The sequence below is a fragment of the Lycorma delicatula genome, chromosome 5, assembly GCF_047948215.1.
Source record: "Lycorma delicatula isolate Av1 chromosome 5, ASM4794821v1, whole genome shotgun sequence".
In the NCBI taxonomy this organism is placed as follows: Eukaryota; Metazoa; Arthropoda; class Insecta; order Hemiptera; family Fulgoridae; genus Lycorma; species Lycorma delicatula.
Window position 1 is genome coordinate 49275515 of NC_134459.1, and position 14143 is coordinate 49289657.

At 31.7% G+C, this 14143-nt stretch overlaps 2 protein-coding genes across 3 annotated transcripts in view; one reads left to right on the forward strand and one right to left on the reverse strand.

The window, feature by feature from the left end:
• Positions 1–14143, reverse strand: part of Nt5b (5' nucleotidase B) — a 162157-nt gene that overhangs the window by 119728 nt on the left and 28286 nt on the right. Inside the window, exon 1 of one of the 2 annotated variants that reach the window (XM_075366062.1) lies at positions 9202–10053. The exons of the other annotated variant lie outside the window; for it this stretch is intronic. Within the exon in view, the coding sequence (XP_075222177.1) occupies positions 9202–9581 (380 nt within the window). The 5' untranslated portion in view covers positions 9582–10053. Of the gene's footprint in view, positions 1–9201; positions 10054–14143 lie in introns of those variants that run through there. 2 annotated transcript variants of the gene reach the window in all.
• Positions 1–14143, forward strand: part of mms4 (Methyl methanesulfonate sensitivity 4) — a 74981-nt gene that overhangs the window by 4335 nt on the left and 56503 nt on the right. The gene's annotated exons all lie outside the window — the stretch shown is intronic.

Consider the following 14143-nt stretch of genomic DNA (forward strand, 5'->3'; position numbering starts at 1 on the left):
ATAAAAACACAAAGCAACATTTTTCTTTCTTTGAGTCACACGATGCAGCAGGAGATTACAATATTACAATTTTATAAGGGCAAAATTAAAGCGATGGCCGAAAACCAGCACGGTCAAATAAAACCAATCTATAGAACAAATTAGTCGTTTACCAGTCCGTACAGAGTTGCTTGTTCAGGAATGAAACTCGGAGGTAATTAAATCCTCATAGGGATGTTTTGCAGGATGAAGAGGTGAGAGTTTTTAAAATCGGAATTAGAATGCATTCTCTGGACCGGAGACGGAACGTCAACAATCAAGAGTAAACGAGAACGGACGATGACATTAATGTCGGTTATTCCCTTTAGTTATACCCTGTAATCAAGGTAGTAGAATATTAAGGGAAATAAGGTAACGTTCAACGTATGAAAAAGATTCGGACCTAAATAATGGAGAAATGTTACTATTGGCAAAAGAAATCCAGGAAATTTTAAATCGAGACAAAAAACTAAATTTTGGTTTTGACTGAGTCGCGTAACATGCATCGTGCGTGAAAGAAGAACTTCGAGAGTCAGAAATATATACGATGTATTTCTGACTTTTGACAAACCACTTTTTAGGTATTCTAATCGACGAACCGACTTATTTTTCGCACATTCTTTCTGAAATCCTATCCGGGATATTAAACAACACCTATCACGAACAATTTTGTCGTTCAATATTTTAACATAGATTTCTCGATAGCTAATGAAAATCATAGGATTTCAAATCAAGGGTTGTTGTTACAAATCTGACAGAAACCGTTTAAAATTTGTAAAATGAATACGTGCCAACAGGCTGGGTTAAACGGGTACAACTATAATGATAAAAAATAAACCATAAATTAAAGATGGAAGGGGATATGATCCTCTGTATACAAGAGGAATCATCCTGTACTGATATTATTGAGAGTTAGGTTCTAGGGGTTAATGTATCGTAGCCACATGCGGCTCTCGGAAGGAAAGCAAGTGCCGAATGTTGCCAAACGTATGATCTCTTTCTCATTACCTTACTCGTCTCTCTAATTCCCACGCTGCTTTTGACCTAGAAATTCTTTTTTATTAAAGTTAAGTGAAAGCCGTTTCCCGAATTAACAGTTTTAATTAAATTTTTTTGGTATTTTTTTTATTGTAGGCCTGTTGTAATTTTTATAATTATTTACAGTACGTTACAATGTATTTATTTTACTTTTCACTAACAATTTACAACAGTTATTAATATTATAATAATCACTACAATATATTATTTAAATTGGGGAAAACAATTACCATAAAATAAAAATAATTATAAACAAATAATATGGCGTTATTCATCAGAAAGTGGTTGAATTCCGTCCATTTCGCCATCTTCAGAACCGCTATCGGAACTGGAAGATGAACCAGATGATTCTTTTAAATTTATTATTAAATTGTCTATGTCTGCAAGAGAATTTCTCGTTCTATGGCTTCATATACAACTCCTCTAACATGCTGCATCGCTTTTCTCCTGTCTTGAGGGGTTACACTATCCATTCCTTGCAATGTATAAACTCTTCTAGTTCAGTCATTGTAAGCGTTTTATTATTTTTTACATATTTTTTTGACGCGACTCCACAATTTAAATAGCATTGAAGTGACAATGATAGGAAGGTAATCGGATGATTTTGTGGCCAAATTTTGCTTCTTTGGTTTTACATAGGTAGGTCTTGAAGGTTTCTTTCCTGAATAATTTCCAGAAGTTGGCCTTTGGTCATTGAATGGTCTGCATTGACTCCACGTGAAACTAGCCAATCGATCAACTCATGTTTCCGATTAGCGTTAGTTGGTGTTTTATTCAATTGAACCGAGTTATACGAAGCATTATCCATTACTATGATATTACTCGGTTTAATCTTTTTCAAAAGGGTTTCTTTGAACCGTTTTAGGAATGTCTCATTATTCATCTTCTCGAATATTATTCATCTTCTTCGTTCGAAACGAACGAAGTAGTCGTTCGTTTTCTTTTAACATTAATACTGCTTCATTCAAACGCCCGTCAACTGTACCGGCATGAAAGACAATCTTCCACCTCGACCAGTAAGTGCAGGCATAATACCGTCAAGAGTTTCATCAGTCCATGCTTTTGGGTTTGAATGGTTAGCATTAACCCGAGTTTCGTCTAACCAACAATTTCATTAAAATTAAGTTCTCAACTGCTTCAGAAAAATACTACAGTGAGGGACAATATCTCCTCTTTCAAGTAAAATTTTCCAGCTATTAATTTGTTGGTACACGAAACCGATATTACGCAATACTTTTCGTAAAGACGAATATTTTCCGTAAAATTACTCAGCCTCTCGAAGAGAAACTGATAACTTCCTAGTTCTTGGATATTCTTTCTTCGAGCATTAGCTGTAAATGTGTCGGAGAATTGCATCTGTTGCAAACGTATCTAAATCAATTACTGACATTGTTTGCTCGGTGTTGATAATTTGGAATCTTTCTGCAGATTAAATATTTCTCTTTAGTAATATTGGAAACTGTATTCTTATTAATTTTAAGAGCAGCAGCAGCGATACTTTCTCTAACTTTTTGAAAAGGAATTGAAGGTTCATTCACTTCTAAAATACTTTTTGATTCATTCTCAAAATCTCTCACACTGCAAACCATTTCCCGCGCTTGGCTAAGAACCGTTACGCCCTGACCAAAAACTACACTGTCACTCGCCCTGTTCGTGACAGGCCGATCTCACTTTGAAGTCATTGCACAACAAAGATCGCTAAAACCAACAGTTAACGAATGATTCTTGAAAAATATTACATACGTTCTATTGTATATACAAATACTATGTAGAAAACGAAAACTTATAGACTAGTGTAATTTTTGGCAGTAAAAGTACTTATACTAAAAAGTACTGTTTTACATCATTGATGAAAAATGCTGCACAAACGCTGAAAGGACTAAATACGACACAGACACTCTCCACACAGTAGCTAGTCAACAAGACTACGATTGCCGAGAGCGTGGTTCTCTAACGGACAACAACGGAATGAAGTATGTATGCGTTGTTATGACCAGAGAGAATATCCTTTCACCGTTTCATTATGAGAGGAAAAAGATAAAAAAGAGAGAGAGAAAATACATTAACGGCGAGAGGTTAGGTAACATTGTTATAGTAGTGGACTACATTCATTCTCGCTTTATCTTTTCACAGGTGTTAACTAACGGTCCAGTATTGAATGTGAACCTTCTCTGCTTTATAAAATATCTAGAAACGAAGAACAAGTATTAGTATTGCTTGATTATTAATATTTATTGAAAACGGCAACGAAAGAAAAAGGATGAATTCGGGTTTATTCTAATGATTATTTATTATCTATATACAACTGTCAAGATAAAATATTTCCCAAGATGAGTAGAAACGTTTACATTAGAAAAAAAAATTGATTGAAAGTGACAGACATTTCATTATAATAAAAAAATCTGAATTCATCTCTGTTTAAAAATTTAGCTAATACTTAGAAATATCAAATTGAAATGCAAGTACTATTCCATTAAGAGGCATAAAAAAATATTCAGAACACAAACATAACCTTTCAATCAGTACAGAATTTTCGTAACAATTATGATTATATCCACTAAAAATAACTTTCTTTTTCAAAACATTTTTATATCTTGAGAAGGCGCGATGATATTACGCAATGAAATAAAAATGTAAAGATGTGGGGTAAAAGTATAAAAAGGTAATAAATAAGAAGTTACTCGTTCGCATCAATATGAAAACAATTTGAGACAAGGCATGTCTGTCCAACTTGCTTTGCACCTTGTATATAGAGGAGGTAATTAAAACATTTGAAAGAAAAATTTGATTTGTGGAATAACAAATTATAGGAAAAAACATTAATTTGTTTAAGATTCACAGATGATATTAAAATAGTAACTAAAGAACGAGTTAAAGAAATACCGACTGTATGTTTCTGTAATGGATTACATTCCACAGATTTATTTTAACAACGACAATAGCATAGCACAACTCATAATATATAAACATTTAAGGAATACCAACGGGAGTCAACAAATCGTATTATTCTACGAACAGATTTTATTTGTGAAAAAACTTTCGTTATTTTAAAAGAAATAATTTTTTAAAATTAAATCTGAAAATAAGGTAAGTCTATACGCTAGAAGTTATTTAGAGAGTAAAACTACTAAAACTACTACTATGATATGAAAAACATAAAAATGTTAACCTGGGTAAAAAAAGTTTATGCAAAAAAGAATAAGGTATTAAACTGTAAATCTAAAATATTTGCTCTGATGCAGTTATGGCCTGAAACATCGGACGTAGGAAGTCAGGAAGACGAAGAATTGAGATTCGTGATATGCGGTGTATGTTTCTTCTTCTTTTTTTATTAATAAGCGGACTGAAGAAATTCGAAATTAATTAGAAAGCATTTGGAAAAATATAAGTAAAAGAACAAACAGACTTATAGGCCACATCTTAAGGCATCCTGGAATTTTCGAATTGATATTTAAGGAACAAGTACGTGGGAAAAATTGTGCAGGCAGGTAACGTTTGGAATATAAAAAAACAAATTGTTAAGGATGTAGGATGTAGGGGGTATTTCGAAATGAAACGACTAGCACTAGATAGGGAATCTTTGCGAGCTGTATCAAACCAGTACAATGACTGAAGAGAAAAAAAGACAACTTCACCCGTAGGAGAAACGAGGTTATCCAATCGTTCAGAATGAAGTGTTGAGATGCGGGTTATTAAAAAACGACGACTTATTTATCTGATATATATTCACACACATTTATATAGCCTATTACATTTCCGATAACGTAAAAATTCTAACGCGGGGATACATCTGGTTCAGCCGTTGAGCTGCTGCGGTGGAACATACATACACACTAAATATATTGCATTCCTTTTTGGGGCAGTCGTGTTAAAACACACAAATAACTGTGACCAAAAAAACAGAAGAAAATTAATTAATATGAAAACCTATTTTATACAACCCTCCTCTCCCCCCCGGAATATCCTTTATAAAATATTTCGCTGGTAATATATGTACCGGGTGAACCAACAACGCATGTTCCTCATTCTTAATCCAGACAAAATCTTCCACAAATTATTTCATCACGTGAATTTTTTTCTGTTTTGAAATTTGATTTTAACGCAAATCAAACAAGTTCCGCCATAAATCAGCCTTTCGAAATAACTGTACAAATAGTAATATGGCATATTTTTATACTTTATTTTTGACGTCTCGCAAGAGCGTAAACTCGAGTTGGACTAAAAAATATTAAAAACGGGTCTAACTATTTTTAATTATTTTTTTATGAAAAATTGAGTAATGAAATATAACTGCACTGATGAAAAGTATAAAGTAAAGTGACTCTGTAATAAAATAAGGCTACCATCAATTTTTTATCCAATTATGAAGCGAATTATTCAGTTTCAAGCTCATCATAATGAGCTAAATGTACATCGTCAAGTTTTATAATACAGATCGATTAGGATACGATTCGTGTAATTCGCATACTTATAAAACGGTTCATATGTTGAATCGTCTATTCATCTCATTACCTCGTAGGCGAATAGACGTAGCCGGTCAGCTTCGTACGTATTCGTAGGATAGAATCAGCGAAGATGTTCACTTTTAGTTCTAGGATATTTTTAAAATGTTTTTAGCTTCAAAACCTACAGAATAAATGTTTCTGTCCATTCTGCGAATAATGTAAAGATATGTAATCGGAGTACATTCTTGATAATTATAGTTGAAAGATTATGATTAAGATATACATAGTGATTGAATGCACAGAAAAATAAATATTTTGAAAATTTCCCTTAGGTTCCAAATTTTAGATACGACATAGGTCGATTTATTTTCTGCAAAAAATCGGAAATATAATAACGAGAAAACAGACGCGGTTTTCGTTTTATTTCGATTTTAAATTGTTACTGTCGAATTCTTGCAGGACTGATTCCAACGACACCACTTAAATATATGATTTTATGGTAAAAACGCCCCTTATTCCCGGAAAACATTCTTTTGAAAAAACATCATGGGTATTTTAAATTTAATATAACATTAAAAAATCATTTAAAACTATTTAATATAGTAATATCTATAAAATACTCGTATATTTCATTCATATTCATCATATCTCCATCATATTCATATTAGCAACCTTATAAGATATGAAATATTAAAATTATATTATGCAATAACTAGATGATGGAAATGAAATAAATGAATTTAATGAGATAATATTTTAATAACTGCAAAAAGCACAATCACGTAAAAATCATTCGATCAATTTATGGGTAAAAAACACATAAGAAATTTGCTGATCATCAACGGGCCAATAAACGTCATACAAATGTGAAAGTTTATCTGATGGCCTAAAAACTTCAATTAATCCCAACATAATATTGACAAATAACAAAATATGTAAAAATAATTCCTAAAAATAAACAATTAAATCTATAATTGTATTATATCGTCAACAATATGATTACGTGTTTACCATATTATTAATAATAAATATGGCAACAAAATATTCTTATCACGGTGAAACGAAACTAAAAATAAATTACAAAAAACCTGATGAAAAATATCATAATTATTCTACAAATTTCTTATCGCTTATAAACACATCATAAAAAGCTCAAATACGTTAATAGCATGTTACGTGCGACCAACCATCGGTTGTCCATAGATATATCAACGATTAGTAGCATTTAATTGTGGTGATATATATGTAAAGAATATGCGTTTATTGATATGTATTAACTAAATTGATATGTATGAGAAAAAACCCAGTACTTAAATTTAAAAAAAAAAACAGTATAATAACGCCTAAATTTTGGGCGAAACTAATAATTAACAACAGATGCAAAAAATTAATTGTCTTTCACGGTTTTAAAGAAAAAAATCTTTTTTCCATCTTCCTTTACTTTTTTCTTACCTTGGAATTTAAATAATGAAATGAGACTGTTGTGGTCAACAGATAAATTATTAGGGGAAAAATAATTTAACTCAATTTTTCAAAGCACTGAAAAAAGTTTTTAAGTTTCAAATTCATCAAATATATATCTCGATATATATACAATATTAAGATTCAAGTACAACTCACTGTTAAATTTGCATGACGTCACCAGTAGATGTTAGTTCCACTTATTTATTTGGCTCTTAACTTTTATTTTTCCTGTTTAGACTTCGGGAATCACCGTCAGTATTACTTCAAAGGGCGAATGAGGATGATATATATATACGAGTGTAAGTGAAATGTAATCTTGTACAGTCTCAGGTCGACCATTTCTGAGATGTGTGGTTAACTGAAACCCAACAATGAAAGAACTCCGGTATCCATGATCTAGTATTCAAATCTGTATAAAAGTATCTGCCTTTATTAGGATTTCAATGATGGAACTCTCGACTTCGAAATCAGCTGATTTGCGAAGACGCGTTCACCACTAGACCAACCCGGTGGGTTTTGGCTCTTAAATTAGTCTTAAGTATGTGAACCGAATCATTCACCAAACAAATTCACGGATTATTCACGCATCGAGAAACGTTGGCGTAAAAAATATAACCGGTTTCCTGCACTAACGACCATCCGCACGATAAGGGTAGTGCTAACCGTCTGCATTAAGCGTGTTTCATAGTAATGAAACACGTTCTTGACGATAATCTCAAGAACATTCCATGTCAGCTTGTTACAGAGAGTGAAGGTTTCTAAAGCATGTTCTTCTTCACTGTACTGTTACACATCACCTTACTAGCTGCCAGTCGAATCGAAACACAGTCAATATTCGGCACAAGTGACTTACACACACCGTTCGCTGCAGGCCATATTGTGAAGACCATTAATCTTAACTAAGATAACTAAGCTAACTGAAACTACACTGAGTACAAGGAGACGACGAAGAGCTTGAAACAATAACTTCTCATGGGAAAATAACTTTTACTTCGACCTATCGATCGACGTATTATAGACAATTACCTTAAAAATTAGGTCTTCAATTTTATCAAGGGATGTCATTCGACGACGATTTACTCAGCGGAACCGAATAGTTCGTCCTCACTGGCAGGGTATATATATATCGGGTGCATAATCTTTTTTCCGTGCAGTCATGGAACCCATTGACTGATACAAAATATTAGCACCGTTAATTTACCACAGGCTTAGAATTGTATCCCTTATCAGTTCAGTCCGACTTCTGTCGGTAAGAATGTGAATCTGCATTAAGGTCTGCAGGATTTAAAACTGCTGCAGACTTTCTTCTCTGTTGATAGTATTTTTATAGCAGCGGATATTTTTTATAGTTTTCTTGAAAAAGAAAAATGTATGCGTTTTGAAAAGTTGATAGAAATTGTACGTAAACATCCAACTTTATATGACGAATCGGATGAGGTTTACAAAAATATAAGGAAAAAGACAAATCCAGTGATTAATTTAGATCATCAGTAGTCCATTTTTCTACACATTAATATAATGGATCTACTTCGTAAAAATTTATTTCTTAAAACGAACGAAAAAATATCAAAATTTTTTACAACGTTGTGACGCTTTGATGTGAATAATCTAGCGAATTTTGTTGCCGCTATATCTGCGAATATTTCTTACAGATTTGTCGGAGGTTTAATCCGACAAAGTAATACAAATATAACCCGTGTTTCGGAATGGAGGAATAAATACATATTTAGATACTTTTCATTATTCTTCCTCAAAATGATAAACAATAATATAAAAATATATATATATATATATATATATATATATATATATATACTTGAGAAGGGTAAAAATAATATAAATACTGAATCTGCATAAAAGAAAATTATTTTAATGTAGTTCTTAGATTTGTAAAGGCCGATACTTGTTTAGGCAAATAAAGCTTTATTTTCTTACGTGATATCCATTAGTAAGAATAATAGTCAAAACTGTTCGTTATTTCGAATAGTACGCATGCAATAGTTGGCATTAGGGATATTATTTGGTGGAACGAGCGATATCCTACACAAAATTGTGTGCTCTAAACAAACTTTTAAAATTCGAAGCCTTAATCGTTATAACATATCCGTGTAACATTTTTAACAACGGAATAATATTATATAAATAAGTTAAAGCTTTTATTAGTTTATATAAAATAACATAAAACAAAAATTAATGCAAAATAATCATGCAGTATAAAAAAAAAAAAAATTATTACCTGTGGCATATAGGCCGTTTATCGATCCAATTTGAATCGTTTGAAGTCACACCAGAAAGGAAACCATCGATATCGGATCTATCGTCTCTAAAATCACCGCTGTACAATCGATTTCTGTCTTTAATTTCACCAAAAGAACCGTTATTATGAATATTAACACTGTTCAAGTGAGAATCGGAATCCGGAGTCAAATTAATAGTTAACGAATGAGGAGTAATTATTACTTCTTCCGAATAGGTTCTCACTCTTTTTCGAACACCCAAATTCGGCACAATTATAGGTGAGGATGATGTCATCAGACGACCGGTTTCGGTAGAAGTAGCATTACAATTTATTTCACCGTCTTCCGGTGTTATTATAACAACTTCATTGTTCTTCATTATAGAATACAACTTGTACAAATATAAAGGAAAAAATAACTTACGCAGGAAAAATAATTAACAGTAACTGAATTCAATGACACGAAAAATACGGCGTAATGATTTTAATTACCGTTAAAAAATATTTTCTGTAATCCGTACCACGAACAAAAAAAAAAAAAGATGAAAATTTGTAACAGTATTTTAACGTCTCTAAGAAAATGTTTGTAAAAATAAAATTAAACAAAATACCACACTCACAAAAGATACTAGGTTTAATCACTGTCCACGAACGATATTCAGTAATAAAAAATAATTCTTATTAATTAATAATTTCATAAATTATAATAAAACAAATTAAAATACTCTATTTTGTTCTCAACACAAAAGTTTGTTATAGATGATATTCAATCGGTAATAAAAACAACCACGTAACGCATCAAAAACCATACGTTGACTAACGATGTATGTTGTTTACTACTCGATTAAAAGGTTTTAACAGGAAAACAAATAAAATAAAATTCATATAACAAACGTTCTACGTAACAAAACGGTAGAAAAAAAGAACATAATAATCAATAACAAATACACCGCGTATGAAAGTGACGCATTAACCATGCATTTCTTGAAACAAATATACGTGTTTAAATTTCATCATACGCAAAATTCATCAACAACTAAATGATAATATAATATTAAAATAATAATAATGATAAAATTAAACCACAATCTGAACGTGAAATAGATGACCTCGGTGGCAAGATATGAATATTGAAAACAACCTACAATGAAAAAGGTTTAACGAAAAGAAAAACGTTAAAAACACATCCCTCCCACACTAGGACTGAATTTGTAAATAACAATATAAAATATAGTCGAACTATTTTAGTTGTTTTAAAAATACCGAATATCGTGTAATAAACTATTATTTTAATAATAAAAGCGCCATAAATTAAAACCAAATAAAAAATGTAATAATAAAATTGTAAATCTAGGCCACAGTTAAGTACCTCTTGAACAGACAAATAGCAAAGTAATTTACTGCAAACTTTAGTCTCTCTTATATACGACTTGGGTAGTAAATATGTACAAATTTATACAAGTAAATAAATAAAATAAACAAAAAAAAGCAAAATTATAAGTACAACGCATATTTCATTATCTATATTTTTCGTATTGTAATATAATGTTGGCCTTTACACATATACTACAAAATTATTTAATGACAATATAAACCTCAGCTTAATACTACTTAACTCCTCTAGTAACAAACTCACGCGCGCGCGCACACATACACACACACACACACATATATATATATATATATATATATATATATATAGAGAGAGAGAGAGAGAGAGAGGACGGTAATAATTAAGACTGTAAATATTTAACTATATATTTCAAACAATAGAATTAATAACTAAATAATTATTATCAAGAACGCTAATACTAGACATTTGCGTTCAATTATTAGTTTTATTAGCGATGGAAGGAGTAGATGTGACCAGACAAATAAATAACAAGTATTACAAAACCACAACTTACATTTAAATATTCTATAAATACAATTTATTTATTTAACACAGAAAATTAGGGTACAATAATATCTGTGTACATCGTGCATCGTTAAGATGAAGTAATGATATTCGCTTAAATCTAAAGAACCTCTGGTCCGATGCGATTATTTTATTTATCAAACAGTCATTGAAATTTTATCCGACCTTAAATTGTTAATAAATTTAAATTACAGTATAACTGGGTGTGTATATGAATTAAATCTTGAATGAATCGGATTATTTTTCGTGCAGTCATAATTAAATCACTTAGGGAAGAGGTCAGTCAATTCATATTTATTTGTATGATAAAACAGATATATGTACAACAAAATTGGCAACCTTAAATGTGTTGGGTGTTGGGGTACTAGCGGCGACAGTCGACACTAATTACACTAATGTAATTTGACAACTTACATAGAACAAATTTCGCTTATACGGCAAGCAGACTGGTGTAGCCGCGAGGCTTAACGCACCAGGTACCGAGGCAACCCGGCGATCGAGTTCGGGACCCAGCCAGACCGAGTTAATCTTTTATACTTTAAATATTATTCATTTATTTAATTCTACCGCTCACCTGTGATGTCACAACAATGCAGTCGAATACAACTACTTTTGGGTGGGGGTGCGATTACGTTTTAGTGCAAATATTGTTATTTTTTAATTGTTAAGAAATATGCCTAAGAAAAATAAGACCTTAATTAGGCGAAATCTAGAGATGCTGACAGTGACCTTGCTCGCCTCACCCCCTTGCCCTTTTTAGTAAAAATCTAACGGCATCACTACCCCATATCTGAACAAGTTTAGTCAAAATCGGTCCAGTAGTTTTGGAGATATAAGGTGATTTAGAGGCCGAACACACACGCTACATACGAACATATTAACACTGAAAAATTTCCGTCCGGTTTTTTGGGTTCCGTAAGTGTCAAACCGTCAAGATCCGGTGAAAACCGCAAATCTTCAAACTGGACCGATTACAATACTGTCCCGTCTAGGTAGCACTACAGCTCTGCTAATGCTCTTATCTCGAAATAATGTATTTTTCGATATGAGACAATCACATACAAACTAAAAAATTTTAGATGGAAACATTTTAATATGTCCCTAGGGTTATGACACATAGTTTTAAAGGGAAACATTTCTGGCGTAAAAATCTTCTGCTATGACAAACCTACAAAAAATTATGGCCATTTAATATTTATTTAGCTAGTTTCAAAAGTGATCTACAGTAAGTCGAATCACGGTACCTATTACCAATAGGTAGTTTTCTTATGAAATCTACCTAAAAGCGGGAAATACAGTCTCAAGCAGCAATAGCTTAATTTTATGTATTGTTTGCTTCGACTCTGGAGAGGAATAATTAAAATATATAAAATTATCTAATTTAATAACAACGATATTATCTGAAATAATTTAAATTGTCGTTTAAGTAAGAAGTTATTTTTTAAAGTGTTATTTTACATAAATTATTTTTCGAACTTAATACCACGCGACGGATTGGTAATTTTTACCAACAGGTAAAAAATAAATTTTTTTATTTGATTTAAACAAGCAGTATAAACAAAAAACAATTCTAATTCCACCCGAAAATGAGAGATAAGATAAATTTATCTATGAGGCAGGCCTGGATGAGTAAAATAAAAATTAAAGAACAAGATAAAAGCTTAAACAAAATGCACAATAAGTGTTCTTTAGCAAATTACATTTTAAATAAAATAATATAAAAAAAAAAAAAAAAAAAAAAAAACGATGGAAATTTACTATAATTTGATGCTATTTATAATTATTTGACACTTTCTATAACTAATTAATATGTTTATGTTAAATTAACAACACACACGCGCGCGCGCAAGGTTTTTAATCGGCAGCTTGTTCGCCGCATCACATATTTTTTTAGAATATTAAGAACAATATGGTACCACTTGTGGATGCCAGATCTTATCTATTTATTACACGAAAGGTTAACCTCGGCAACATTTAAAATATTGTAACAAGACCGGTATAACGGACCTGGGCAACGGATTCCTGCCAATTAAGAGGGAAGTAATAGAAAATACAATGAGGAATCAAAAAAGGGGCTAAAAGAAACCCTTTTAGTAAAGCTAACAGATCCGTTTAACAATGATCCTTTGTAATTCTGACCGCTGACACACCTAAACAGATGTTGTTCCGTAAGAAGAGTTATCGGACCCAGAGTAGGAATGCATGGGAGAAGGAAAGGGCTCGGTCGATCGTTCTCACGCTCAGCTGGGGTCTGGTCCAAGAGGTCAAGAGAACAGGAGTATAAATACTCCAGAGAAGACGAGTTGAAACTGAGTTCTGCGAGAGAGTTCTAAGCCAGGAGTTATTATAAGAGTTAGAAGCGAGACTATTCTTCGAGGAGGTCAGTGAAGGAGCGAATTTCTGGTGCGTACAAGTTTGACGTAGTTAAAATGACGTCACAAGTAATTCCAGTACGTGAAAATCTGGTTCGATCAGTTGCTGTTACACTAAAATTGAAAGAGATAATGTACTAAATTTCATTCACAAGTTGTTACGGTAGTTTTATTTGTGAATAGCAAAGGTATTTGCTGTCAAAGAACTTTATTTTTTATATATATATATGTGTGTGTGTGTGTGTGTGTGTGTGTGTGTGTGTGTGTTTTAAATTTTATATTTCATTGAATTCATTACGATAAATTAATTCGGTTACCTATATAAGATTATTCTGAAAGAAATTCCAACTGATTGTGGTTAATAAAACACCCTATAAAATCAGTGTTATAGAAATTTGATTTCCGGGATGTATATAGTTAGAATCTAAGAGAATATTATTTAGTCAGCGACTAAAATACTATTATTGAAAAATTACGCAAACAATTTTCTACTTACTTGGAATTGATTCGATGTAATATTAATCATTTGAATAAAAAAAAGGGGGAAAAAATATTACAAAGAATTCTTCACTCGAATGATGTACATAGAAACCATTTAATTAATTTATTTTTAGCTTGGATTACGCACATGTAATAACGTCATTAAGACATT